At 44.9% G+C, this 26,381-nt stretch overlaps 1 protein-coding gene across 1 annotated transcript in view; it reads left to right on the forward strand.

Moving 5' to 3' along the window:
- The window catches only part of Itpr2 (inositol 1,4,5-trisphosphate receptor type 2), a 422,198-nt gene that overhangs the window by 284,178 nt on the left and 111,639 nt on the right, over positions 1 to 26,381 (forward strand). Inside the window, exons 39-45 of the mRNA XM_087903959.1 lie at positions 329 to 516; positions 6,904 to 7,087; positions 8,502 to 8,758; positions 11,240 to 11,440; positions 13,693 to 13,803; positions 17,597 to 17,692; positions 20,249 to 20,371. Coding sequence (XP_087760085.1) covers positions 329 to 516; positions 6,904 to 7,087; positions 8,502 to 8,758; positions 11,240 to 11,440; positions 13,693 to 13,803; positions 17,597 to 17,692; positions 20,249 to 20,371 — 1,160 coding nt within the window. The remainder of the gene's footprint in view (positions 1 to 328; positions 517 to 6,903; positions 7,088 to 8,501; positions 8,759 to 11,239; positions 11,441 to 13,692; positions 13,804 to 17,596; positions 17,693 to 20,248; positions 20,372 to 26,381) is intronic.

A 26,381-nucleotide genomic window follows, 5' to 3' on the forward strand; every position in this document is an offset into this window, starting at 1 on the left:
TGGGGTTACAGATGGTTGTGAGCCGCTATGTGGGTGCTGGAATCAAACCCAGGTCCTTGGCAAGAGCAGCCAGTGCTTGCAACTGCTGAGCCCTCTCTGCAGCTCTTTCTACAGTAGTTTGAGAAAAATCATTTAGTGACACCTAGTTACACATTGGACATCTCTTTACGATTTCCGTCTTTATACACTTTTTATATTCGAGCTGAACTTTCCCGTGGCCCACGTTGTTATGGCTTGAGAACTTGGAAATACCGTCTACTGCTGAACGCTGTCTGTGATAAAAGTCGGTCTGCTGGGTTTACTTTCTTGTTGCTTCCCCCGACCACAGGAGGCTTCTCTGGACAGGACGCGGATAAGATGGGGATTTCCATGGCGGATATCCAGTGTCTGCTGGACAAGGAGGGAGCCTCCGAGCTTGTCATCGACGTCATCGTCAACACCAAGAACGACAGGATCTTTTCCGAGGGCATTTTGCTGGGCATCGCCTTGCTGGAGGGAGGAAACACGCAAAACCAGGTGCCGCCTGTCGTTTCTAGTTTTTAAAAGAACGATTTTGGTTTTGAGAACTTCACAGAGTGGATTTTGTTCACATTTCTCCTCTCCACTCTTCTAACTCTTTTCATATCCACCTCCCTACTCTCCCCCAACTTTGTGTCTTCTTTGCTGTCATCCCAATAAACTCTGGGTGCCAGTTTGTGCTGCCCAGGTACCCCTCTGTACAGACCCATCTTCTAGAGCGTGGTTACCCTTCCGGGAGCCACTCCCCTTGTAGAAAACTGACGCTCCTTGCCCAGAAGCCAGGACACACCGGTAGATCCCCAGCCAGGGCTGAGAGCTACCAAGCTCCTTCTCTCCCTATGCTGGAATACTCGCTGGCTTGACCATGTGCAGGCGGCCACAGCTGCTGTGGGTTTGCACATCCTGCCATCCTGGTTTTGCTCTGGTCTTCCCTGATCTCTGGCTCTTCCAGTACTTCCAGTTTCTTACTCACTTGTTAAAGAAACCAAGGCAAAAGCATCCTTTTAGCTTCTCCTTGCTGGCACAAACAAAACACCTCACAAATCACATTTCCCTCATAAACTTACTTGATTTGCTATCGAAATGATAGGGCTTTCCTCTTTCTCTAAACAGAACATCCCTTGAAGCTCACTCTGCAGCAGGAGCCACGGTGGTGGTGGGGAGCCGTGCTCACGCGCTTCATGGTGACGGTGGACACTGTGCTCACACGACACCAAGGCTGTGACCCTGTCTAGCCAGCACTCCTGTCCCTTGGAGACCCCTGCCAGGTTTCCCTTGGATCCTCTGCACCCAACAGTGTACTCCGTGAGCCCGAGCTCTGGAAACTTCCCAGAGAGCACTTGTGAGTTTCCTGGCTCGTTGCTCAGTGACCTAATCTCCCTATATTTTCTGAAGCCATGGAAGCAACACATAGCTCCAACTGGCCAGAAATTCCCAAACCTATTGGCCTCATGAAGGGCAGGCAGAAGCCCTGTCAGATTTTGCTTTAATTTGTCACTGGTGTATCTAGCAGATTTCCCTGGACCACAGAGGGTCGTCCCAGGGGATCGCCTTTAATCCTCTTGTGGATGCTGGCCATGCCAGCTAGTGCCAGGAGAACTGCAGACTCTGCTTTTAAATGCCAGCTCATTGCGTCCTAGACCCAACCTTTGGGTTTTATTTGCCTCGTGTTTCTATGACATTGATCACTGGAAATGTCTTTGTTCCTCTGGAACCTTTACTACCTGGATTCTGGACCCCTGTCCCCTACCCCCTTCACCACTGCCTCCAGCTTCTCTTCCCCAGCCTCATGTGAGGGCTCTTCTTCTCCCTGAGACTGGCATCATGGCTTCTGGCTACCTGACTGAAAACTAGAAGCCACTTTTGACTGTGACTGGTCACCCTGTCTCCTGGCTGGTCATCCCTTGGTGACAAACCTGGGTGATATCTCTTCAATCCCCGCTCCTCAAACCATCATCACAACTCCTTGCCTTTGACTCTGTTGTGACCTTGCTTCCCAGTTCTGCCTTCTCTCTAACATTCTCTCCTTTGCCTCCAGTGACGCCTTTATAACCCTGTGTTACACCCTGGTTCAGATCTCTCTTCCCAGTAACACAGACTCCCTGCTGAGCTCGTGAGCTTCTTCCTGATGAGTTCTCCATAGGCTCCGGCTATCTCTCTCCTTCCCTCTGTCCCTTCCCCTGCTCTTCCTCTTCGTGGCCCCCCAGTCACATCATGTCACTTTTCACGCTGCTCCCTGCTCTTGCAGGAATCAGCTCAATGGCTTCTCTCAGAACTGTTTTCAGCCCCTTGTCCCGTTGAGCAGAATTGACTGCTGGTTGCTGTGTGACCTTGCTGTGACCTCCAGGTGTTCTGGGGAGGGTTACTATCACTTCACAGTGACTCTCCAGGTGTGTCCCAGATTTCACCTAGTAAATTAAACATCCTGGAGGTTTGGAACGGATCTTCATTGCTGTATGTTTGTGTTTGGAACTCTAGTGCCCAGTAACTCTTCAGTGGTGGGTGTGTTTATGAGTGACTGGTCATGATGGAGCCTCCTCTTCCAACTGGGCGTGCAACACCCGCTTCCTGGAGCCTTCCTGCAGTTGTTTCTCACCGGGTGCCTTCTCTGTCCCTTTGTTGTATTGTCTGTCTTTCATTATGTCTCGCCAGTAATTTTCCTCATTTTCTAATGTGCGTAGGGAGTGATAGCCTATTTTTTTATTTTCATAGTCCTTTAGAGCCTTTTAATACATACCCACAACATACACACCACACCATACACCTCACACATACACATCACATACCACACATACACCACACACACATACACACATACCACACACACACCACATACACACTACATACACACACCACACACATCACACAACACACATAGACACACACCACACACACACTACACATCACCACACACATACACCATACCACACACACATTACCACACACACTACACACACATATACATCACCACACACACCACACCACACACATACACATCACACACACATCACCACACACACTACACACACATATACATCACCACACACACCACACCACACACATACACATCACACACACACCACACACACACTACACACACATATCACCACACCACACACACATACGCATCACACACATTACCACATGCACACACATCACACACCACACATACTCTGACTAGCGAGACAGACCTGTAATCCCAACTACTCAGGAGGCTGTGGCCGGAGGACCAGAAGTTCAAGGGAAGCCTGAGCTCTGGCTGGTCTGGGAAACTTAGCAAAATCAGGTCCCAAATTTAAAAAGAAAAGGAGAACTGGGGATGTAGTGTGTGCAGCGTTTCTGAAGCCATCAGTTCACTCTCTCGTGCAGAAAAGAGGAAGAAAACAAAAGTCTCACACATCTGTTGAAGAAAACAAAAGTCACACACATCTGTTGAAGAAACAACGCTACTACAAATCTGTGCACGAAAACCCTCTTGTGGGCTAAGAAAACCTCACTCTCTAGGTTCTGCTGTTTAGGTTTCTGATTTACGGACATCGTGATGCCGAGATGTCAGCTGTGTGTTGTGGCTTGAAGAGGGCTAGATCAGACCAGCTGAATCTGACCCCCCTTTAGTGACGTGTCCAGCTGAATCTGACCCCCTCTAGTGGCGTGTCCAGCTGAATCTGACCCCCCTTTAGTGACGTGTCCAGCTGAATCTGACCCCCCTTTAGTGACGCGTCCCCGCTGCGTTAGAACTGTTTGTTGCTATGACAAAACACAATGACCAAAGCAGCTTATAGTAGCAAGAGCTTGTTTTGTTTATGGCTCCTGAGGAAGAGTCCATACTCCTGGGGAGGCAGGGCAGCAGGCGGCTGGAGCAGGAAACTGAGAGCACACATCTCCATCCTCACAAAGGAAAGAGAGAAAACTGGAAGTGTACCACAAACATGTGCAGTGCCTGGAAGCCAGAAGAGGAACTTGAATCCCCTGAAGCTGAAGTTACAGAGGGTTATGAACTTCTGTGTGGGTGCTGAGAACTGAGCTTAGGTCCTCTATAAGAGCAACAAGTACTCCTAACCACTGAGCTATTTCTCCTGCCCTGTTTTAATATTCTTAATTTCCCTTCCCTGTTCGTGGGTTATCTCAACTGCCCTGTTCACTCTGGACCAGAGTGAATCCCATCCTTGCTTCATGAGACTTCCTACACCGGATATGCTTGGCCAGATGTGGATTCGTGGAAGCAGATAGAAGAAATTATAACTTCAAACACTAGTAGTAAGAGAAAGAAAAGCTAGCTATTGGGGGCCACACTTGTTATCCCAGCACTCTGAATGAAGGTTGAGCCAGGAGGAGTGCTTGAGCCTGACCTGGGTCAATGAGTAAGACCGTCTCAAAAAGAAAAAAGAAATAAAATATAACACAAAAGTTTTAGGTTTTCTTACATACATTAATTTAGCTAATCCTTATATATTAATTACAGACTGTGATTAATATATACTATCCTAGATTACCAAAGAAGAAGCAGGCAGATCTCAGTCCCATGGTTACTTAGAACAGAGCTGACATCTGTGTTCATGCTGTCTGGCTCCAGAATCTGTACCTCTGGTCACAACAAATATCTCCTTCCCAGAAATAACCTTCCATATTCTTAGCCCCAGCAAGTGACAGTGGCTGACTACCATATGTGAGCCTTTGCTTTTCCCAGTGACGTAAAATTGTCACCTGAAGAGTCTCCACAAGGACTGACCAGGATGAAGCTGGCCTGTGGATGTGTCTGTGGGGATTGTCTTGATCGTACTAGTTCAGTGGGAGAACCCGTACACTGTGGGGGACACCATTTCTTAGGCCGGGGATCCTGAGCCATGCAGGAGGAGAGAAGGCATGCTGACACAGCAGACTAGGGTTCATTACTGATTATGGATGTGCTCGCTCTAATTTCCTTAAGCTCCTGCATCTGCGATGTCCTTGCCACGGTCAACTTTAACCTAGAACTGTGTGCAACTGAGCCCTGTCTCCCCAGGTTGTCTTTGACGGAGTGCTCTATCACAGCAACTGGAAAGGAAGCTGATACACTAGTCTCTACTCTGTCACTTCACCTGCTTCCTCCATTCCTCCCATTTTCTTCTCCTCCATGGGGCAGATTCTTCCTCTGTAACACTATTTATCCTTTGTTTTCGGCTCCTGCAAAGAGCTTTGAGAGTTCCCTCGGACACTCCTTGGTTTCCATAATGTGGTGTCTTTGAGTAGATGCTATGCCATCTGATTAGCCCGTGGAACATACTTTGGTTATCACCAAACCCAACGCTTTTCTGTAGAGCCCTGGTTTGTAGGTAACATGGTTTATATAAATGATCTACCTCCAGTGCTACAGTGTGTGGGTTATATAACATGTGGTGAACCCCTCTGCTTCACAACATCTTATTGTTTGATCCACACCATGTCATGAAAATGAGAACTCTATACTCATCACAGGGGCTGGGGGTATTCGCAAGAAGGTGGGTGTGAATGGACCCCTGACTGCAAAGCTTTGTCTTCATAGAGCTGGGACATGACTGTGACTTTCTCACTAAGGTGTTACAGCTTCCCTGCACCTTCTAGCCACGCTATACTAAAAAGATTAGAGCTCAAACATCAGCTTAATTTGTGGGACCACAAAGGTCTGAGGATGATGCATTTATCCTGCAAACCATCAGAACCAGCTTGACTGTCTCAGAGTAGTTACCATGGTTACGTTGAACTCTTCGGTCCTGCTCCTGTAAAGAGGTTGCTAGCCCTCTGCTTCAGAGTGTCCCTAACAGACGTGAAGTTGACACCGCAGGCTGTGTAAAACTCACTGTGTGTAGATGGTGCACATGTGAGAAGCAGTGACCGGCATGAGTGTCACCCGGAGTTTAGAGTCTTCTAGAGTCGGACCCGGCTCCAGGCATTCCCCCCTGAAAACATGTCAGCAGCTGTCAGATCCCCCAGCCTGCCTGTTCAGCTCTTATCTGGGGATGTGGCTGGTTCCACTTGATCAGCTACATCTCTGCAGAGTACATTCCCGCCTCCGTCTGCTACCTGTTCTTCTGAGTTCTTCCAAAAAGTTACTAAGCAGACAGTGACTAGTAACCACAGCTGAGTACTTCCCTATCTCCTAAGTACGTCATACCACACTTTTGATTCTGAATCCTTTCGGCATCATTATCAATGATAAACTAGAGTTTATTTCCAGGCGAGTTCCCCCAAACTACATGGAAAGCATCATTATTTATAAAGTAGTGAAACAACTTAATACCTACTTACCAGTGGGTTCCCATGAGTGAGGTTGTCATGGTAACACATTCTAAATTTAATGTACTATCAGTTAGCTACAAAAATAAAATAAAATAAATAACATTGTCACCTAACAGGGAGCCCTTATTTATACAGGGTGGTCATAAGTGAGTGACCATGCTTCACTTTGGATTACCAGCTCATGTGGGCCCGAGTCTGGCCATTTTCTCTTTTTGTTTTGTCTATAACAACAAAATAGAACCCTGCACGTAGTAGACTTTCAGTAAGTGTGTCAGGTCAATGCACAGCTTTGAGACACCATCAGACTGAAAGAATTAGTTGCTTATGAAAACTCACTATACTCATAATGGAAAAAATGCATGCAGGAGGCTGCATCAGATAGAATATTAACTATGTTGGAATTTAGTGAAAGGTCTGAATTACTAATGTAATAACATGTTATTATTAATGTAATGACATGTGCTATTAGTACATATTAATTGGAATGAGACACTGGAAGCCCGTCCATTTGTAGAACAAGTGAAAGGTAGCACACTGTGCTTTTACCCATAAGACCTGTGTTTATTTCAGAACAAACCACTCGTTTCCTTGCCTGTGGAACTGATATTTTAAATGATGCTTTCTCTGCAGAATTCTTTCTACAAGCAGTTGCATGAGCAGAAAAAGTCGGAAAAATTCTTCAAAGTCCTTTATGATCGGATGAAGGCTGCTCAGAAAGAGATCAGGTCCACGGTGACTGTCAACACCATAGACTTGGGGAGCAAGAAGAGAGACGATGACAATGACCTCATAGCCTCGGGCCCGCGGATGAGAGGTGAGGGGCTTCCCGAGTATCTGGGAGAATGGCATGAGAGAAGAAAGGAACGAAGCATTTAAATCTCGGGGAGCTTTGCCATCTTGATTCTGGGGCTTATCATTTCCGGTGTTTCCAGTATGGATGTCCATCTATAGAGGATAGAAGGGGCTTGATCCTAGAATAGCCCTTCAGGACCAAACTAAGAGGGGTTTAATTGGTGTGGGAGCAGTGGACAACATGAAAGTCATTGAATTTCTTTGTTCTGTGCAGTAAAGGAAACCATCCCAAACTTTCTGAGCATGGAAATTAAACTCTGAGGACAGAATTTATTAAAGTGTTTGCATTTGAAATAACCAAAGTATTGTTAGTTAAATACAAACTGTGGAGATACTATAATTTTGCAATTTATCATTTTTAATGAGATTTTTAGGAACTTTTAGATGTGTGCACACACATATTTCTTGATATATTCTTGTTTTTTCTGTGTGTGTCATACGCGTGTGTGTGAGAGTCCACAGAGACCAGAAGAGAGTGTTGGATCCCAGAAGCTGGAGCTATGGGAGGCTATGAGCAGCTGGTGGGGGTGCTGAGAGCTGAGCTTAGTCCTCTGGTCAAGAGCAAGGGCTCTGAACTGCCAAGCTATTTGTCCTGGTAGGTTTCTGTCAGCTGGCACATACCTAGACATAACTGGAGAGAGGGAATCTTGATTGAGACAATGCCTTCATAAGAATGGCCTATAGTCATGGCCGTGGACATTTTCTTGATTAAAGGTTGATGTGGGAGGTCTCCCACTGTGGTTAGTGCCTCCCTGGGCAGGTGGTTCTGCGTTCTGTAAGAAAGCAAGCTGATCAAGCCAGGAGGAGCAAGGCAGTAAGCAACATTCCTCCATGATCTCTGCTCAATTCCTGCCTTGAGTTTCTGCTCTAATTTCCCTTTGTGATAGACCGTGATCTATCGCTACATATATGCTCTCTCTCTCTCTATGTAATCCTATTAATAATATATACATATATGTGTAATATATGTGCATATATATAATCTTATTAATACAGCACATACACACACACACAGAGTATGAAATAAACCCTTTTAGTCATTGTGTTTTATCACAGCAATAGAAAGGTAACTAAGACACTACCTCTCTGGCCCTTTGCGGTATACTTGTAAAGTCATTTATACATGCTTGTACATGTTCTTATGTGTCGTTGTGATATACATTTGTATATCAGAAAATTCTGAAACCAGTTAGGTACTAAAGCCTTTTCTTCTGATTGCTGTGCTAAGTTTTCAGTTGTCCCTTCCAGGAAATTATTGGACCTCTTGTTAGGTAATTTAAAATTAAGCTGTGGGAAAATTTGGATCCCCAAATTTTGGCTTTTTATTTTCCTTTAATCAAAAAAATTCAGAAATCCAACTATTGCTTGCCTTTCAGTGAGAGATCCATCACTTCATTTGAAAGAGGGAATGAAAGGGCAGCTGACAGAGGCATCTTCAGCCACATCCAAAGCGTACTGTGTGTACAGAAGAGAAATGGACCCAGAAATAGACATGGTGTGCCCAGGACCGGAAGCAGGAAGTGCCGAGGAAAAGTCTGCAGAGGAAGTTACCATGAGCCCCGCCATCACCATTATGCGGCCCATTCTCAGGTTCCTGCAACTACTGTGTGAGAACCACAACCGAGAGCTACAGGTACGTCCTCTGCTCCCTGTGGGTGAGCTCTGTAGCCTCGGTAGAGCCATCCAAGTGAAATTAATATGCAATTTAGGAAGGAATTTTGAAGAAATAATCAACAAAGACAGCAATGTCCTGTTGAAATGGAAAGGAAGGAAAACAAGAGGAAAAATGTTCGTGCATTAAAAAACAAAACAAACTAATCCACACATTGTTACCCTGTGATCCAGAACTCATATCTTAGCACCGCTGAACCCCATCTGCTCTCCTTCATAGTGTTTGTTCAGGAAGACCATCTACATCTTATCTGCCTCTCATGGTTTTAGACTCGGGTGTTTATATCTTTCCCAATCCACAGTTGTTAAGCACAGTATATATTTTTATGTTTCACTAGAAACAAAATAATATAAAGCATTCTTATAATAGTTAAAACTACTTTGCAAATTAATGTAGCCCATGTCATAGCATCTCCTCACTACTGTTTCCTCTGTCAGGTGGGTGGACCAGGGATGCCTCAGTTTTGCCTATTGCTGGCATTATTTGTCTACATGCGTTGCCCATGATGGCATAGCAAAGGCCATCAAAGGAGCTGATTGGCCAGACTGAGGGAGAGAGCGAGAATGCTCACCTGAAGAGTTTCCACTGGGCAGATTGCTGCCAAGAGAGACACATGCCCACTAGGCCAACCAGCTTAGCCATACTGCTAGCTAGCATAGCTGGGAAGTAATTTTATAATGAATTACAGTGAACTGGCTGGGGTTCCTGTAGTGGGTCCTACCCGGGATCTCTACCTTGAATTTCCACCAGATCATCTGGTTCTAGCAGCGTCTGTCCACAGAGAAAGTGGCAGAGTGAGACACCGTGTTCTCTATTGTCTGGAACACGGGGTCCGAAGGCAGGAGATGGCGGTTCAGACAAAGCATTGCCCATGGTGATGGGATGCTCTGGAAGGAATGATGGGGGAGCATGGCTCGTGTGGACCAGACTGCCACAGCTTAGATCAAGCTTCTGCAGGGTGTATGACCTGCTGGCTCTAACCCACGCACCCCAACAGTATGGACATAGGCTGTAGAGCAGATGATGTAATATCTGACGCCATGTCATTCACGGGAGTGTGGCGCAGATACCGGACAAGACTACTTTGATACAAAGAACAAATAGTTAAAAACAAATTCAAATAAATAAATAGATATCTATAAGAACATTGAGATAGAAAATCCCCTCTCTTTCCTGCTCTTTCTATTCTTGTTTCTCCTTAGCTTATTCCCCAAAGGAAGTGCACCAAATAACAGATTGTTTTCTTCTAGAAAATTCTATGTCCAAACATTGATCCATGCATGTACATCTTCTGTTCAGGAGAGTATATATCAAATACAGTCTCGACTGTTTCCTTTAGTAACTTCATCTATTGCCACATTCCTTGACAATGCTTGTCCACACATATGGAGGTGTTTCCCATGACCCCAAGCCCTTTGTGCTGCCAGGGAGAAGGCTCCAGCTTTTGCTATGACAGTTTCTGTGCTAACAGGCGGTGAGAGCGAGTCTCGTGTGTGTGTGTGTGTGTGTGTGTGTGTATGTGTGTGTGTATGTGTGTATGTGTGTGTGTGTGTGTATGTGTGTATGTATGTGTGTATGTGTGTGTGTGTGTGTACAGATTTAACAGATTTAGGGTCATTCATAGAAGTAGGTCTCTTCCCTGAGAAGCTCGATAGGGTTTCCATGTTTCTCAGACCATGGCCTTACGCCCCTGCATAGTAAAGATACAGGGATGGTTCATTGGAAGTTGGACCCCTCCCCCCCCCGAAGATTTTATTTTCCTTTTCCTTTCTACTTTTCATACTTACTTCCGTCCTCTGTTCTGTGAGTTCGAGGCCAGCCTGGTCTACAAGAGCTAGTTCCAGGACAGGTTCCAAAAGCTACAGAGAAATCCTGTCTTGAAAAACCAAAATAAAATAAAATAAAATGATGACAATGGAGCAGTGTTTGTTATGACCTGTTCTGAAGATGCTTTTGCCAGAACCTGAGAGGCCTCTCTTTTAATAGAAACTTAGTGCATCATTATTTAAATATTTTTAATTTTAAAATTATCATGAAAAATAAAGAGTTTGCTTTTCTAAAATTATTTTACATTCCAACTGTAGTTTCTCTTTCTTCCTCTTCTCCCAGTCCCTCCCTGCAGCCTCTTCTCTGCCTCCCTCCCTTCGGAAAAATAATGCTTTATTATGACATCCTCACCCATATCATTCTGCTTAGACATTGTCACCCCCATTATTTTTCCCTTATTACTCCCTCTTTTGTTGGTCCCCTCCCATCACTTACATTGTCCACACATAAACACACACACACACACTCACACACAAACACACACAGAAAGAGAGAGAGAAGAGAGAGAGAGAGAGAGAGAGAGAGAGAGAGAGAGAGAGAACGCTGAACGTGGCCAGCACCCTTTCTCTGTGTTTTGCCCCCGGCCCTTCAGTTGCACCTTCTTTAACCCCCCAGAACTTCTTGAGGAATCAGAACAATAAAACGAACCACAACCTCGTGTGTGAGACGCTTCAGTTTCTGGACTGCATCTGCGGGAGCACCACGGGCGGCCTGGGCCTGCTGGGGCTCTACATCAACGAGAAGAATGTAGCGCTGGTCAACCAGACCCTGGAGAGCTTGACCGAGTACTGCCAGGGCCCGTGCCACGAAAACCAGGTAACCATGACAGCGGAGCTTCACAGGACTGGAGCCAGACTCAGGAGCCCCGTGCCAGGCTAGGTGCAGAGCCCGCCTTCTGGGCCCGTGAAGTCTTTCTGCTTTCTTACAGAACATATAGACTAGCAAATATAGACTAGAATTGTAGACTAGCAAATGCCAGGCCACATTTTAAATTTCATTGTGAAAGAAGATTCCCATGAGCATATTTAAGATAAAAGAATTACAAAAGAAGGGAAAGATTATATTTCTTCCCAGTGTTCAGGTTTTCTCTATAGGGAATCTCTCCAGATGTGTGGGGTTAACTGGCTGTGACTTTGGCTCCACTATAGTGCACGGGGAACCTATTACCCACGTTGCACACAGTGAGCTAGTCTGATACCCATGTTACACGCTCAGTGAGCTAGTCTGATACCCGTGTTACACACTCAGTGAGCTAGTCTGATACCCGTGTTACACACTCAGTGAGCTAGTCTGATACCCGTTCTACACACACTCAGTGAGCTACTCTAATACCCGTGTTACACACTTAGTGACCTGTCTTACACACACATAGTGAGCTAGTCTGATACCTGTGTTACACACTCAGTGAGTTAGTCTGATACCCATGTTACACACTCAGTGAACTTATGAAGTGGGTCTCACTGCTGTCTTTTTGCTGGTAAGTGGCGCCTGACCCAGAGATCTTGTGACTTTGCAGTATCTTAGAGTACTGCTATCAGTGAGCTGCAGAAAACGGAGGACTTTCTGAGCCCTTTGAATATTGGTGCACATGCGTGCATGAGAGACCAGACATTCATCTCTGGCTCCCAGAATGTTCTGCTCTAAGAACAGAACATGTAACGGAGCAAAGGGGATAATGTCATCTGACATTTTACAGTTGTTTAGCTTCTGCGAAGCATCTTGGAGCCGCCAGCACAGGCCAGGCTCAGGGGTGGAGTCTCCGTGTCAATCATTTCTGCACATACATGTTAGAGATGTGATTGACACTGAACATCAGTGGTTGTGTGAGAGGAAACGTGGAAAAGGTCAGCTCTCCTGGTGCAGATTGTATGACTGTCCTCACACATGCTATATGTACACACGTCTGAACACACATATGACACGCATGCCTCCGTGGGTTCATGTGATGGAAATACGTTGATCATACAAGGGGATTACCTCCTTCTCTGTAACGTGTTTATGACACTCAAAGAACCTGTAGATGTTTTCCCTTTATTTTCAAGATAGCATTTTAGTTTCATGCAACAATGATAAAGACATCCTTGACCACGAGTATAAAGTCAATGCAAAGTACACCAATGCAGAGCTCAATCTTGTCGATAAAACTCTATGGTAGAAAATATGCGTGTGATATATATCTCTTTCACTGTTTGCCATTTTGTGAAAAGTCTATCAGAAAATTCCCTACTCTGTGGTAACAGTGAAATTGAGTAATTTGAAAGCTCTTAACTGAAACCAAATAAGTTCTCAGAGTAAACTTGCTATAAAATAGCTTGCCCTCCCTGGATAACCCCCATGCTCTGAAAAGTCACGGAAGGTCCATTTGGCAGAGGTTTTCATGAGCAGGAGCCGCAGGACATGATGTCAGGGTTGGGCAGGGATACCTTTCCCTTGCACAAATGTCCTTGTATGAGACACCAAGCCGTCCTGCAGCCTGGGGCAGTCCTTTCTTGTGTGACTCTCCAGGGTGTCAGTTTGTCAAGGCTCCTGTGGGTTGGTCACTCTGCTTCCGTAAAACAAATCTTGAAATCCACACGCAGTGGGCCTTCGCCCTCAGAGCATGCACATTGCTCTCTCGGGGTGTTTTTGTAGTCTGCTCAATCACATCCCTCCACAAATACTCAAGTTCAAGGATCCTGAGCGCTTCTCCACCACCCGGGACACACAGTTGCTTTTGTTCTAAGTCGTGTGAAATTCACCTAAAATCTCCCTTGCTCTTGCCCTCTTAGATTTACTGTACCTTAAAACTCAGAGTTCAAGGATCTCCTTTTGTAGTGACTGGAAGAGTTTTAACTTACCCAGTCAACTTTGAAATTCTGAAATTCTTTGTGTCAGAGATAGGTATTTTTCATGATGTGTTAGTATTCAGGGCCCAGAGACTTTTACCAGTATAAGTCAATTAATGGAGCCCACCCCCCAAAAAACTAATTAAGCTGTCCAACATTGTCTGTACCTGGCATTTTAAAGTTTCAGGTCTTCTAGTGTGGCGAGCAAACAGCATGCCGTTTTACAGACATCTCCTTTTCTAGACCTGCATCGCCACTCACGAATCGAATGGGATCGACATCATCATCTCCCTGATTCTCAGTGACATCAACCCTCTTGGCAAATACAGAATGGACCTGGTGTTGCAGCTGAAGGTAGGCTGACCCCGGCACTTTCCACACGCACCTCCCATGCAGAGTGAATTCTGAGTCTTCCAGTGATTGTGCAAAACACCATCACCTGCTCAACTCTGGAACAGGAGAGGGCAACGAGCTCAGAGCACTCACTGAGCCAGGGAACATGTGATCCCCCGCAGGCCGCAGGCATCGTGAGGTTCTCTGCTAGAGGTGCTAAAGCAGCCCCTTATCTTCTCTCCCTTGTTTTAATTTCCCATTTTTCATTACAAATAGAAGTGGAAAGTGTTTGATACCCACTGTCTTATGGGCTTTAATCTGCCCTGGCTTGAGAATTTCATCTAGTGGTCACAATTAAATAGCGTAAAGGAATGCTGCATTTTAGTTGAATCTAGCCACCTCCCAACCATAGTGTTTATCTTGAGCCTAGTATCCACTTCCAGAAAATTCTATCAAAACTTAGGAGCATAATGGCATCCAAATATTTTTGTTCAAATGAAAATAGATAAATAAATAAAAACAACAACAATTTACATAAATCACACATACTCAGAAACGATATTCAAATTAGATAAGTTACTTTAGGCTGTATCATTGTGTTGAATATTTACACTGGTTAAAACCAAACCCAGGGAGCTGTAAGGAGATAGCTTGGAAAGGACAGCTCTCAAGTTTGGTCCCCAGAAGCCATCTGAAAAAGCCCAGTGTGGTGCTATGCCTTCTAGTCTTAGTGCTGAAGAGCGGTCTCTCTGGGAATCTCTGGTCTGCCAGCATAGCCCCATAACCAGTGAACTGTAGGCCAGTGAGGGACCCTACCTCACACACACAGAGACGGCCTACCTAAGGGTCTGCTGATGTTGTCCTCTGGCCTCCACATGCACAGACACACGTGCACAGCACCTATAAACAAAGCTCACCAGCTCATCACATGGCTAAACACACTCTTGCTTTTGGTAAAGCCAGGCCTGTCCAACTTGATAGAAAATTAGGCTGAACATTGTGCAGGTGAGTTAGTGGCCAAGGAGAACCCAAACTGCTGTCTGTATACAGTGGTCTTACACAGATCCACTACTGTGAAGTCTGTGCTGGGCTCGGTTTGTGTATTTACTGCTTCCATCCTTACGGTGCGTAAGATCTAATAACGCCACCCACACCCTGGTCCACCTTCATGATGGAGGCTCCCCTTCCTGCCTTTGTTCCTTGGGCTTTTGCTTCAGTTAGTGAGCACCTGGTGTATGTGGCATGCAACCCAACTGGAGACGCTGACAAGAGTTTGTCATTCTCCCTGAAATTCAGCTTTAACTGTAATTCACGGAGACACAGCATCCAGAGGCCTCTGCCTTGGCCTCTGAAGCTCTTTGTTTATTTAGAAGCCGAATTCTAAAATCTGGCCTGTCAGTCACATGGCTCTGTGGGGGAGGTGTTGAGTGACTCACCAACTTAACACAGAGTGTAGGTGTGCGGGTTGTTTACAAATCCAGATCTTACTTTGAAAAATTAAATAATGCTGATTTACTGAACCAAAATACTAGGTATTCAAATTAAAGTGCTTTAAAAACTGGTCATTCCATTTTTATTTATTTCAGTAGCACAATTTATGTAAACATATGGCAGTCAGATAGATCAGCGTGCATCCAAAGCAACAGTTGGGTTTGTTTCTCTTGAAATACCTCAAATATGGCTTTAAACTTAAAGTCTGAAGTGAGTATACTCTCTAAATCTAAAGATTTTGTGTTTATTTTTGCCTGATAAGAGAACAGCTGTATCCACGTTGGCAAGTTTAAGGATACTTACAAGATGAGGCATTATATGAGAATTATACACATTATATGAGAATTATCCATATTATATGAGAATTACCCACATTGGCATGTTTAAGAACACATGAGATGAGGCCCTTTAAATAATAAATCAGTTAGTGACATTGACTCCTGGATTCGATGGCTTAGTTATCCATAATTTTAGTAACATACCTTCAATATAGTATAGCACTATAAATATGCCATATAGCTTAATGTAATTTAAATGCAATATTATGCAAACTACAGTTTTAAATATGCTTTATATACTCATTTAATCTATGGCTTAATGGACGTCCCAGATGCATGACTCACCCTTCACTCTGTATTCTGTTTTTTTAACTGACCTGTGACTGCCAAGTGCCACGTTTGATGAGAGGTGGTTTATCTGTGTTTTGTTTAGAAAGAATTCAGCTTCCCCTGGAAGGAAAATTCCGTTAGCAGGAATATTTAGGTTTTTCGGTATACCCAGGTTCTTAAACTTCTAAATTGGTTCAGAGTTCAGGATGCTATTGGCAAGATTTCTTTCTATTCTCACAAAGAATTAGAAAGAAAATTGGTTAAAAGCACCACACAGCCGATGGCATTGAGAAACTGGAGACATTTTAGAGTCCTGTTCTATTGGCCCTGCAGAGCGCGGCTCATTTGAGAACACACCCGTCCCGCCAAGGTGTTACCTGAATTCTGTGGGGTCTACTCATGTGACTCTAAGGGTTCTCCGTCCCCTCTAATCCCTAAGCCATGTTTTAAACATCTATTATTTGGAACCTAGGTTATGAAAGTGGTTCATAGGATTTAAAAATACTCATAAAATGCAAAAATGGAACAGGAAAAAAAATAGAACCCCATTTCCTGCCCTGAAATCTTTCATGGTGGCTGTGGCATTGGTGTGACCCATCATCACCCTTGTTAACTTCAGGACCATTAGGCGTCCTTTTAAAGGTGGCATCAGGCAGAGCTGGGAGCACTGGATAGAATGTAGGACCCAATCTAACCAGAGTTTACACAGTCTCATCAATTAGTGCTTTGTCTGTCTACGCCAAACACGATTCGGCTTAATTATTTCATTCTAAAAACGTGGACTCTGAGTCTCTTAGACACGCCTTTAAATCCCTTCACCCCCACTCTCTCTCTCACACACACACACACTTACCAGGAGTCTGTATGGAGTAACAGTGTTTCCTGGGGTGACTCTCTGGTACTGGTTTAAGACTGAAAATTACTTTGTACTTTGCGATCTTAAGTAGCAATATCTGAGGTAGCATCCAGGAACACATACTGCTTTCACGCTTTATTAAGAGAATAGTCTTAATGTTAATAAATGTGATGAATTAACTAAGATACCGGGAAATAATCTTCATATTTCTAACTTGAGAATTTAGAACTTCATATATTTGTTCTCATTGATGATTCACAAATCTACGTAACATTTCAATACGCTGCTACTATTATTACTTTGCTTTTAAGATGGCTGTACTCTATTCTTTAAATTATATACATATCATGTCCACAAAATGTCACAGATTCCTGTTCATCTGATTGTATTATTAAGATGTCATCACAGAAATCCAATTTTAAAGACATTGGAAGAAAATATATTTCTATTTAATGTAGTGTCTAGTCAGTCTTCCAATCAAAACACCTGTAATTTTAAAATATTCCCCATTGGGCAGGCAGTGGTGGTGCACACCTTTAAACCCAGCACTCGGGAGGAAGAGTCAGGCAGATCTCTGTGAGTTTGAGGGCAGCCTGGGCTACAGAGTGAGTTCTAGGACATCCAGGACTACACAGAGAAACCCTGTCTTGGGGTAAAAAAATCCTCAAAAAATATCCCCCATCTTTTATGACTCGTAAAATATCCTACTTTCTGTTAGTAAGACAAAGTAAATAAAGAAGTTTCAGATTTCTCCTGATTGAGAAAACAAAAAAGGGCCTGGTGATCTCAGCCAGCACGGATGCAGAGGGTTGTTGATCTGTGTGAATTGTGTGTGTACTCACCCAGCCCTTGTCCCCAGAACAACGCCTCCAAGCTTTTGCTGGCCATCATGGAGAGCAGACACGACAGCGAGAATGCAGAGAGAATTCTCTTCAACATGAGACCTAAAGAACTGGTAAGCACGCTTGCCAGGCTGTCTGTTAGGGGTAGCTTCTCCTGCTGCCCCAGCAAGCCTGGCAGGAGCACCATGGCCTCTGCAGGGGAGGGTGGTGAAGGCCCAAGTGACCCGGACCTGTGGATTCACTAGGTTTTATTTTAGAATTATTTTTCTGTTTTTATTTATATGTATGTGTGTGTCTATGTATATGTATGTAATGTGTGTTATGGTGCCCTTGGAGGACAGAAACATGTGTCAGATCTCCTGGAGCCAAAGTTACAGGCTGTTGTAAGCACCCGGATGTGGGTGCTGGGAACTGACCTAGGGTCCTCTGCAAGAGCAGGAAGTATACTTAATCCTGAGCTACCGGTTCAGCCTGCTTTTGCTAGTTTTATCCACTTTAAACGCGATTCTTAGTTAAATTTCCACACTCTACTTAATTATATACAAATGAGTTTTGTCAAAAAGAAAAAAAAAGAATTATCTTAACGTTAGTGATTTCTGGGTACAGTCGGCTGTTAATATTGTGGGCTCAGCGCTATAGCTTGACAATCTGTGGGCCGAGCCTACAGACCAACACTTACAGACTCTTACCTTGTTTTTTTCCTATCAATGCTACGATTCACATGTTTGCCTTATGTGACATATTGTAAGCGACCTAGAGATGATTTTGAGTACACAGGAGGGTGTGTGTATGTGCACAGTACACGCAGATTGCTTTGGTTTGTAGGGGGACTTGAGTCTGCACAGATCTTGGGATCTTGGGATCCTCAGGAGCTATGGAAGCCAGTTCCCCAGGGAGGGACACCCAGGGGTGATGGTGCAGAAGGAAGGCCTGGAGAGCTGGTTTACCATGCCCCTGTGTTTTGTTTGTACTTTCCTAAAAACACAGATGAATTTGGTTTGCATGTTTTGTGAATCGTTCTCATGAATGACATCTGAGAGACAGAGGGAGACAAGATGGTGACTTCACAGAGTGCCTATTTAAAGCGGTATTCCTTTTCGCCTCTGCCACACAAACTATGATGTCATTCAGGCATGCCAGATACCCGTGGAGCATGCTCAAACGGCACTGCTCGGTGCTCCCGTGACAAAGTCTCCTCATGTCAGAGATGCTGCTGGTGCTACAGGGCAGTCTGTGGAGGCTGGAGTCACGTGTGCTGGATTCCCAGTGAAGAATGGAGTCAGGAAGGACAGGCAGGGAGAGAAGATAGGCCGTCCGGCTTCACGTTATTCAATGAGCGCCTTGTCTCCGGGCGGTAGAGTAAGGACTATGGACTCCCTGTCCTCTGGTTAGGTGGGACACTGAGTAGGAATTCATTTGACAAAGCTCTGTGCACTCACTTTGAAGAGAGTATCCTTTCCATTAACACCCACTCTGTCATCTGCTCCCTCCTTCCTGAACCCCCCTCAAACTGAGTTAGATGCCCCAGGCCTGTCATCCTGGGAACAGTGCTCCGCCCACCCCCTGCTGGATAGTATGACCCTTGAGCAGAGACACTCTCCTTGCCCTCTGTGGGTTCTCCAGTGCCCAGTACTGGGACCAGCACCCTGTCTCCAGCTCCCTCTTGAATGCTCAATAAATAGTGGGCTTCTCCGGATTCCAAATTCACTTAAATTATGGAGACTTCAGAGCATTAGTGTCCAAAGATAGAAACAGAGTGTTCCAGGTAAACATGGAACATTGTCACAAAATGATTCCATGTTCATTTAAATAACTGGTTTTCAAGAATATTTCTAAAATTATTTTCTGTTAATATATTTATTAGTTACATATATTCTGTTATATAAAGCTAGCATTAGTTTTATTATGGCATTTTTTGCACAGATATGTTGTACTCATTAGATTTCTCCTGCTGTGATAAACGTCGTGACCAAATATAACTTGGGGAGGGAAGCATTTATTTGACTTACACTTTCAGGTCTGTCCACCATGGAGGAAAGTTAGGACAGGAACCACAGAGGAAAGCTCCTTGCTGGCTCAGGCCCAGGCTCACATTCATTGGCCTTTCTTCTACAGCCTAGGTCAGACCTGCTTAGAGATGTTCCCACCCCCAGTGAGCACGGCCTTCCCACGTTAATTCCCGAAAAAGAAAAGAAAATGCTCCAGAGGTCAATCTGAGGGAGGGAGGCAGTCTCCCCAGTGAAACTCCCTCAGATAAATCTAGGCTCTCTAGTTGACAGTGGAAGATGAGAGATATCTCATTATACCTTTTTCTTCCCAGTCCCCTCCACGTTGCCGATCCTGTCTTCCCCTTTGCTGGCTCCCTGTCTCAGATGCCTGCCTTTCATCTCACGTGTATTCTGTTACCCCGTCTTACCCGCTTTCGGCTTCTCTTAGCTCTCGTTCTCTCTCCTCGCGGTCCCGTCTACCTTCACAGCCTACAGATAGACACGCACACACACTTAGATCTTGAGTCTGGATATGGGAGAAAATGTGGTATTTGTTCACTTACAGCTTTTATAGTTTTGTCTGCCATGAACCTTGCCAATGTTAAGTTATAGCTCACTAGCAGTTGATGAGTTGTTGCCGCCTTGCAGACCCTGATCTGACTGTCTAATATTTTTTGCTAGGTGGATGTGATGAAGAGCGCCTATAACCAAGGCCTGGAATGTGACCACGGGGGCGAGGAGGGCGGGGATGACGGTGTTTCTCCAAAGGACGTTGGGCACAACATCTACATTCTGGCCCATCAGGTACGCATTTTTATCTACATTTATCTTGCTTTCCTGGTCATTGTGTCTTATGCTGATGGCTTATTACTTTATTTCTGCCTTCTGATATTCTTATTTATTCAGCACCTGCCCTCCTTGGCTTCAGCTAGAGAAAACAGTAAGTCCTCAGAATGCCCAGTTATGCAATTCAGGGTCCACTAGGGAGCCTTTGACAAGTTAAAGAGGCTCGGGAGAATACTTCTGGGTCTGGAAGAAAAATGTGTCTCACTTTAGAGCCTCAGGAGAGGAGGGAAGGCCAGCTGCTGAGGAGGCAGGGTGTGAAGAGGTGGGCAGGGGTGTTCTACCACGTAGCCATGGCTAATTCGGAGAGAGTTCTGTCCTTCAGGCATAGGTTGACAAGTTCTTAATCGAGGTCATTAAGTTTGCAGCTCTAAGCGCTTTCCACTGGACTTCTAGCATCTATAAACTAAGTATTAAATTTCTTCAGTGATGTTTCCATTTCATGGCTTGTAAGTACCAATATTTAGTGAGCATTGTTTGATAAGCTCAACCTCACAAACATGGTCAAATTGAAACTCACATCGTCTAACACAGATAGATTTAAAATATAAAACTTAAAATGTGCACATGTTGGCTTGATTTTTGTCTCCAATAGCCCCGTCATTTTGAGGGGACAAAGTTCAGGCTTTGAAAATGTCTCAGACTTCCCAGGTGCCTCCTTCCACCTGCCGTCTCTCCTGTCTGCTTTCCCATTCATCTTGTCTGTTGATTAAATAAATATTGGTGGAGAGAACATCAGATTCTGAATAGATTTAGTTTTAAAGGTTGCTCTCTAGGTATTTCCTGTGCCCGTCATATGACCATCTACTGGATAGAACCTTGAACAATGTTTTTGTCTTTAAGGAAGGACTCTGACTGTGAAGGCCCCAGCTCAGGGCTGCTGCTCCTGTGATACAGTCAGCACCCTGAGACTTGCAGGATTCTCCTAGTCTGTCTGTCCACAGGGCGAGGGCAGTCGAGTTACAACTGTGGGGACGGAAAGGCATTTTTGGCATTGAGGAACCAAAAGCCAAGCCGAGAGGCGAGCTGAAGGAAGTGGAAAGACAGAGACTCAGAATGTGGGGAAGTCCCATTTCAGAGAGAGAAAAGTCAGGTGGCAGAAGTTAATTCAAGTCAGGAAAAGTAAGAAAGAATGAGGAGAGAATGAACTTGAGTGTGAATAGAAGAAATTGACTCCCAGCCGATTTTAAAATCCCATGGCATGCCAGAGGAACACAGGAACACAGGGACGTAGTGTGTGTCTGGGCAGAGGGTCGCCTCAGAGTCTGCAACACCATCAGGGGAGGTGACAGGGAAGACTAGGGCAGAGCAAGCCACAGTGGGTCTTTCTGAGAGGACTAGAATCCCCTGCAGAGTCTTCACTGGAAGCTGGTCTTTCCTTGTTGGCGAAGGCTGTCCCCTCAGCGTGGGTGAGCAGCTGCATGCCTCAGGCCTGGCCCTGTTCTAGGGCACAAATCCTCAGTCAGCCGAAACTCACCCGAGCACCAACAGAACTGCAGGTGTTGGGGCCAGACCAACCCCCACACCCTTGAAGTCTCAAGACACCAGCAGGAGCATGGGCAACCGGAACATCAAAGACGTTCATCAAGATTCAGGTTAGGTCAGTTCCGTTTCAGTAGACTGAAGCCCAAGAGCAGCAAATGCAAGTGCGTGAGCTGGTCTTAGAGGGCAGGAGAACCCACGACTAGAACAGACACGAAGAAGGCAAACTGGCAGCAGGAGAAACGAAGACGGCAGAAAGACCACTGGTTTTGATTGGCACGAGCTGGAGAACAGATCTGTTCTTGGAGAGAACAGAAGCGTCCAAAGATGAAAGAGCCAGACATTCAAGCCCTCAAAGGGCGATCAGGGGTCAAAAGCAACTTGCAGAGATTAGGGAAGCAGCCGATGCGGAAATGGCTGGGGTCCTGCAGAGGGCTTTTATAAAACCTCCTCCAGTCCTTTGCGGAGCAGAGGATATGCTGTGTAGCTGTGTTAAGGAAGCCAGGCTTCCGGAGGCAGAAGGTCCCAGCTGAGTAAGGGAGGAAGTGGGTTTTGAACTGCCGAACGCATCAGCCTTGTGATTTATCTGAGTCCAAACAGGCCCCGTTTAGAAATCAGAGAGCTTGCAGGGGCAGAATCGGGTGCAGACCCTCCTTCAGTTCTGATTCTGCTGGTGTGTGTAACTGTCGGTATAGTCGCCGCCCGTGTCTTCCCTTTAGTGCCACAAAAAATCGTTCCCCGTCAGCATGTCGTTTTCCTTGTGGAATTAATTATGCCGCTGGTTTTCCTTGAGATGTTAGCAGTTTTCACTCACGTTGGGCTCTTTCGATTCTTACGAGTGCGGATCATGACTGGCTTTGGGCTGGGATATTATCTGGCGCCTTGTGAACCTGCCGTGTAAACAGCTCCTACACTGAGGTGTCATGAAATGAGTACAGAGTGACCAGCTGTTCTTCAGAAGGGGAGCAGCTGTGCAGTGCCATGCGGAACCGTGCAGGACGGATCCAGGCTCTGAGGCAGGAGCATGGCACTCGGGCAGCTGATGACCTTGCAGATTTAAGCCCGCCTCTGCACCACCCAGTCATCCAAGAACCAAGCTGCCCTTCCTCCCAGCTTTGCTGTCATCATCTTCTGCACAGACGGTTTATTTTGGTGCTGTCAGACTTTCGGTTTTTGTTGTTGATGCTTTTCGTGGCAGGGACGTGGTTCTGCTTTTCCACCATGACATCCCTCTGGGCCCTTCCTGTGGTCAGTGTTACAAGAAACAAATAATGCTTCTTGTAAGTGTCTTGTCTAATCTGCATAAAACTATTAATACATCACGCAGGGAATTTCTTCAGCTTTGATTCTGCGGTGTTGTGCTGTGGATTTCTTCACCGCTCCGCCGCATGTGCTGGCTCTTCCTGTCTCTCGATCTCTCCTGAGCCCTGGTCTTGCTGTTTCATGTTTTGTTTCTTCCCCATCTCGTCCCTGTTTGAGGTTTCTTTTGAAGCAGTTACTACCCACCGTCTACTACAGTTCTTACTCTTTCATACGCGTTCACCATACGTTAAGCTGCCTCACCTCTTTAGCTCCACCACACAACTGTCTCGTTGTTGTCTGAGTTTCTCCATTTGACTCTTTCCTGAAGTAAGATGTATTTGGAGAGGGCATCATGGCTCCTGCCTTGATAATCTCATAACTCAGGAGGCTGAGGCAGGAGGACTGCTGTGAGTTCTAGGTCTGCCTAGGTGTCAGCATGAGACCCTGTCTCAAAACACAAAATAGCATAGCAAAATAAAAGAAATGGATGAAGAAATGTTAGATGCTTTGTGGCCAGGAAGATGCATTAAACAGAAAGTCAGTGGAAAATAAGAATAATAGTCACTTTGATTAGTTACATGAAAATCTTCTCAAAATGCAAGCTTTCAATTTTTTCATGAGTGTTTTCCTGAATCAGTAAATGGCCTTTGAACATGTAATTTTAATGTCTGCATAATTAGACATCATTTGAATGTTCTATAATTTATTGGATCACTCTTTATTGTTAAGTGTTTAGATATTTTGATATTTTGATATATTTGATATTATGAATTATGCTGTGATTAATGCCCTCACACATTAATCTTTGTCCACTGTCCTGGTGGTTTTCCTAGGGTAAAATCAAGAAATTCAATTACTGGGCCATAGGGGCCACTCTATGGCTCTTGATACATTTTGCAAAACTTAGTACCATTCAAAGAAAACTTTGCAGAACCGACAGTTTCTGGAGCTCTCGGTCCACAGACTCCTGTTCACTCCATCTGTGCACAGTACGAAAATGGAGATCTCACTTGTAGTCACTTCCTTTGCAGTGGCTCCCAGTCTTCCTCACGCTGCAACCCTTTCATACAGGTCCTCCCGTTGTGGTGGCCCCAACCATAAAATTATTTTCATTGCTACCTCATAACTGTTATCTTGCTACTGTTATGAATCGTAATGTAAATATCTGTGTTTTCTGATGATCTCAGGCAGCCGCTGTAGAAGGGTCATTTGACTCCCAAAGGGGTCATGACCCACAGGTTGAGCCATGCTGCTTTGAGGAGCTTTTGAAATGGACCATCTGTCTGTGCATTCTTTGGTTCTTTGATTGCTTGTATTTCTCCTATGAATTGCTTGCAAGTATATTTATCTTTTATTAGGTCTCCTTTGTCTTATAGAATTTTAATTAAGGATTAAACCATTCATAACCATTCATCTATCATATTGATTATATCTATTTTCCAATTCATTGGGCTTTCGGGATTTTGATACTCTTTTTGTCTGTCAGCTAAATCTCTTAGACACTCCCCTGGGGTTTCAATGAATACATAATGAATCCCACTTTTGTATTTAACCACGTAGTTCTCTACTGTCATCATACATAGATGAGAAGATGCTTTTCTTGGTCTTTGATTTTAAAAACTAAGATCTCACTCTACAACCATGGCTGGTCTGGGGCTTGTACTAATCTTCCTGTGTCAGGTTTCCAGTCGTTTGGATCACATGTGTGCCACCATGCTGGGCTGAGATGGTAGGTTCCAGTTCTGACTCATCCCAGAAGGCACAGTCTGAGTTTTGATGGAGAGGCCATTGTAGCTCTGTGCAGGAATGCAGGGAGTGGAAGCTTCTGGAGAAGAGATCAAGGCCAGAATATAGACCAGCCCAAGGCTTACATGTGTGTGAGCGATCTGAGTCAGGGTAGACCTGGGAGGCCTGATGCTCCTCTCTCAAGCAAGGTGCTGGTATGTGCCTCTGCCAGCTCACCAGTTGGGATCCCAGACCTGGTGTTCTTTCTACTCCTTCCAGAACTTCAGAAGAAGCCTGAATTTTTATTTTTTTAAAAAAATTGTGAAATCTCATCTTTAAAAGTTGACAACTCATTTAAAAATGTAAAGACATGGAGCAGGCCAACCAAGCTAAGAGCAGCCAGGAGCCATAGCTCACCACAGGTCAAACCTAGGGCCCACATTCCTCAATCACTGAGTTGTGTAGATGAGCAAGCTATCTGTCTGCCAGGCACCATGACACAGTCTTCCAGGGTAGTACTGATGACAGATCAGTTCTGGGACAATTTGCACTTGGACTAGGCACAGCAGAAGAGACAAACATGTGACAATTAGCAGGCCATGATATCAACCATACACTGGTGCTGAGCAGGGTGTGGTAAAGCTGGGAATGAGACTGCTGGAGATGGGGCCATCTGGAGGACTTTCTCCGAGGATTTACAACTGAAGCTGAATCTCAGGGAGAAAAATGAAAGTACATGAAATGGACAGGAAACCCTTACAAGGTGCCATTTAGTGGCTTCTGAATGGCATGAGCTCAGTGTATCTACAGGGAGAAAATGAGATCCAAATGCTGATCTATCCCAATCAGCTATGAGTATCCATCCCATTCAGTTCATTTTGGGTTCATTTATCACAAGGTAGTGGCTATTGATTTCAATAACTACTCAAGTCGGGTGTTATGCTAGCTGCTGAGATGAAAAGATAAATCAGGAAGCTGCCGAGGAAGTGAATTCTGGAAGGAGAGGGAGATGAGAAACTGCTATAAAGATGCTGTGTTGAAGTGGGAAAAGTTCAAGATGTTTGCATGTGGGCATCAGGAGTGAGGGAAGAGGTGGTTGAGGCAGAAAGATCTGCTCCCACGAGAAGGTTCTAGAGTCTGGTGTTGCTCTCAGGACTCGGCATAGGAATCTCCACCACATCCACTTAGACCTATTTATGACAAAGGCTATAGTAACTGGGATCAAGTGGACATCGTTGTGATAACCAGTCATAATCACTTAAGAAATGTCAAGCACATGAATGAAGCATGAAGAAGTGGCTAGGAAGTGATATGCTCTCAGGCTTGGGATGTGGTAGTTTACATATAATAATAAAATCTGAAGGCAGACTTTTTCTATTGTTATCGTTACTGTGGTCAAAATTAGTGGTAATTCCTGAATTCCTGTCCTCAGAGTCTAACATTAGCATCCTTTAATGCTGAC

Source organism: Myodes glareolus, chromosome 3 (assembly GCF_982192425.1).
Source record: "Myodes glareolus chromosome 3, mMyoGla1.1, whole genome shotgun sequence".
In the NCBI taxonomy this organism is placed as follows: domain Eukaryota; kingdom Metazoa; phylum Chordata; class Mammalia; order Rodentia; family Cricetidae; genus Myodes; species Myodes glareolus.